The sequence below is a fragment of the Capsicum annuum genome, unplaced genomic scaffold (assembly GCF_002878395.1).
Source record: "Capsicum annuum cultivar UCD-10X-F1 unplaced genomic scaffold, UCD10Xv1.1 ctg81910, whole genome shotgun sequence".
In the NCBI taxonomy this organism is placed as follows: domain Eukaryota; kingdom Viridiplantae; phylum Streptophyta; class Magnoliopsida; order Solanales; family Solanaceae; genus Capsicum; species Capsicum annuum.
The window spans coordinates 1-3,763 of record NW_025892665.1 but is presented as its reverse complement, the minus strand read 5'-3'; the positions used below and the strand labels follow the sequence as shown (position 1 = coordinate 3,763).

The following is a 3,763-nucleotide window of genomic DNA, read 5'->3' as shown; positions in this document are numbered from 1 at the left end:
AAGCTTAAAATTTAGAAATTGAGACAGAAAACACAACAAAAGAAAGCATCAAATTCCATAATTCCCCTAATTCCAGATATTCAGGTCAAAGGAACTAAGCTGAACTCACAATCATTTGATGTCACAGTTTTATTTTCGCTTCTATTAAACACAATATGGAGTTCACCTGATTAAAAGCATGTTCAGATTTTACCAAACAACCACAAAAAGGTGTCCAGGAACTGCAAATAGTGATACTAGTACTTAACTGCTGGTGTCGATAAAGACAGCAGCATAGTTAAGGTGAAAAATATCAGGCATATCCATCTATTGAATGAGGAAACATAAAAGGTTTGAACAAATTTGATTCAATACAAATTGGCTATATCTATTTGACAAGAGGATGGTCATTTTAACTCTACATTACAAGCAGAAAATCCTTGTTTACTACTACTACACAAAATGGTTAAGAAAAAACCAAGGAATTGTTTTCACTTTTTCTACTATATCTAAATCTCTCTCATTTCTAATCTTATTCCTTTACAAAATTCCATGGGCAGAAGAATTTGCATCATGACCCTACTTATCATGATCTCCTCACGCAGGAAGCGAGATCAATGAAACATTCCCTTTGCAAGGTATTGTGCGACCACCCATTGGATGATCAAAGCTAAATCTATTCCTCAGATTGAGTTGACAAGTCTTGAAATAAAGGATGGCTCAAGAATGATTCTGGCACCACAAATCGCTTTTTCTGGTTCTCTCCTACATATACTGCACAATGCCCTTTCGGAACACCTCCAGACATTGAAGACCTTTTTAAGAACCGATTAGCCTGAATAAATGGAGTCACTTTGATACCCATCGTCTCCAGGGATATTTGGTAACTCCAAATGCTGAAGAAAAAGAAAGAACAAGAATTCACAAAAATGGACGCTTGCGTTTTGCTCAAATCCTTTGTGTCCGAATATATATGAGTTAATGGCAAACCTAAGTGGTGAAAGACAATAACACATGAAGTTTTCACATGGTTTTGCCTAGTCTGTTATTATCAAAGCATTAACACCATAAGTTTGTTGGACTTGAAACAGAAGACACCACTAAAATAGAAGACACAAGAATTGATGACTTAGACCTGGACCACGTGGTTTAAAGATAGGGCTCAACCTCTTTTCTTAAAACTAAACAACCAGACATGTCCACAATTCTTAAGGTCCCATACTAACAAAAGCACATGGTCTTCCTGCTTATCTCAAATTGGCAATTTTAGCTACCATTAAAATTAGCCTTAAACTTTGTATAAACTATTTCCACTAGACACTTTGGTCAATCTACAGCCTAAAGGTCATCTATCTACATGACAAAGAAGAGAGCGCAGAACATGGTTTTGCGTCCTACCAGAAATTGTTCATTTAATGGTCTCAAATTATTGGCATTGGTGAAAAATACCTAGTTTGAGCTGATAACATAACTAGTAGGCCTACTTGGTTGTTGATCAAAGGGAAGAAATAAAAAAACTCATCCACAAATTTAAGGCCCCATATCAACACGACCAACAGGCATCAGCACCTGGCTTTGCCTAACTAACTTATCAGTAACCTCTAATTGTATAAATAATCCCTCTTTCATGAGCCTTTTCATCATCAAGCACACACATTATCTGTTAAGCCATCAAAGTTCTCTAAATTTGTTATTTACTTTCTTGTTTCCAGTTTCACATAAAAAGAAAAAATGGCAATGATCAGTACCAAGAAACTTATCAAAATGGCTAGGAAATGGCAGAAGCTTGCAGCCAAGCAGAGGAAGAGGATCTCACTTACAAGAAATGGTAGTGATGCTGACGGTTGCAGTATGTCCTCACCCTCTATAGGCGGAAAAGGTCATTTTGTAGTATACACAATTGATCAAATGCGCTTCGTGATTCCCTTGGATTATCTTGAAAATGAGGTCATCAGGCAACTTTTAATCATATCCGAAGAAGAGTTTGGCCTGTCAAGTGCTGGACCCATTACATTACCATGCGATTCATCCTTCATGGACTATATTATTTCACTTATCAAGAATGGTGTAGCTGCAGGAGATCTTCACAAGGCGTTGCTCCTCTCAATTCCTTCATGTTGCTGTTCAACTTCTTCTTTGCAGCAAGAAAGTCAAAACCAGCAACTTCTTGTTTATTGAGTCATGCTACCATGTTTTGTAAATGATAGCTCAAACTATATTGTATATTAGGTGAAAAATAGGCAAATGAAAGCTTGTAGTATTACAGAATAAACCAGATCTATAGACCTCATTTTTTCGATTTAGGAATTGCGAAGTTTTAACATTCTCTTCTTGGAGTCGCATTATTTTACTGCAGGTAAAACAAAGGTCTGCACCAAAGTACCTTTACCTATCAAATTGCACTTTTCAAAGTAAATATGCATGACTAATACGCAACGTTTTGTTCCTTTTGAAGGTCGCTCAATTCAGACGAGTGCAGAATGAAATGAATAAAGAAAATGCAGTTTTAGAGGCTTTTGCAATTGACATAACTTAAAGAGTATTGAAATGGACAACATAATACAGACAGTTGTTGTTCTACCAGAATTCAAAAGCATCCACAAAACGGTAAAAGCCGTTCTAAACCAAATGAACCCAGAGACGTACAAGCAAACACAAAACCATGGAGGAATTAAGACAGACTAAATATCTAAACTATCTCAGCTTTCATTCAGATAAACATTTGAGACTTTGAAAGTTGTCCCTCACGAGAGTCTTGAGTGAGTAAAAACTTGGAAGATATCTAGTCGCTATAGTTCCAATACCCCTGCTAATGGGGATCATCGTAAAAGTCATGTCTTTTGGGTTGTAAGAAAGTAGCTGTGAGCCTTTTTTTCCTTGCATCAAGATTTCTCCATCTTTCCAGATTAGTATCGGCAAATACTTTTGAAAACAAATATCAAGCCCAAAACCAGCCGGCCCCAAACAAGTCAAAATGCGAACTTTAGTCCAAGATTCAGCTATTCCATATTCTTTCATCCACCATATATCAATATGCCCATAAATGCTACCACTATCGTCAGTTAAACACAGACAATTCCCCAACTCTACTAGCGTCAAACACGAGGGTGCACACGTAGATCGCTGCGACTCTGCTTGGGTCAAAAGCTTGAACGGAAATACCAGACCAGGTGGACCTGGCACAGACTTGAGCTTTTCAGTCTCAATATCGAAGGAGTAAATGCTGTCCTTATCGACGGGATCCATCCAATGAAGAGCCCCATTCACACAAACCTGTCCAAAATCATGCCATACAGGACATGGAACTTGGCCCAAATTTCTCCATTTCTCATCAACTCTAAGAGTATAAACCTCCAATTCTAATACTTCACGATGACCTTCTAGTCACTGATCTCACTAAATTATACTTTCCAGAGACTTCACTAAAGCAAAATCCATAAATACGACAAACACTTTTCTCTAATTCGGGCAACTTAAGTTTGAAATACTCACCCAAAAGAGGATTACTAATGTAAACTGAAGTATTTATATCATATATATTAGTCATCAAACCAATAAATCCATTACATGAACCAATTAATCTCAACATTGGGTAATCCTCAACTGGAATGTCCATTCCGCGTTTTACTGGTGTGTTAAACTCAGGGCAGCTCAATAAAATAGGTCTGTTGTGGAGTCTAGAAGAAGAATCATCACAAGGCGGTTCGAGTTCAAGAAGCTGACTTATATCATGATCACGCGAAAACAAAATGCAGGGAGGAGGCAATCTTGATTTATACATGGT

The 3,763-nt window shown here is 37.4% G+C and overlaps 2 protein-coding genes across 2 annotated transcripts; one reads left to right on the top strand and one right to left on the bottom strand.

Annotated features, from left to right (window-relative positions):
• The first annotated feature begins 1,215 nt into the window (after nt 1-1,215).
• On the top strand, nt 1,216-2,278 carry LOC107855544 (auxin-responsive protein SAUR68). Its single transcript, XM_016700565.2, has one exon. It carries the CDS (start codon nt 1,711-1,713, stop codon nt 2,155-2,157), a length of 447 nt encoding a protein of 148 aa, XP_016556051.2. The 5' UTR covers nt 1,216-1,710; the 3' UTR covers nt 2,158-2,278.
• A 407-nt stretch (nt 2,279-2,685) lies between these two features.
• On the bottom strand, nt 2,686-3,595 carry LOC107853593 (F-box protein At3g07870-like). The gene is made up of 2 exons (XM_047405844.1): nt 3,472-3,595; nt 2,686-3,356 (listed from the first exon to the last, which is right to left on the bottom strand). Exons 1-2 carry the CDS (start codon nt 3,593-3,595, stop codon nt 2,686-2,688), a joined length of 795 nt encoding a protein of 264 aa, XP_047261800.1.
• Nucleotides 3,596-3,763: the final 168 nt, after the last annotated feature.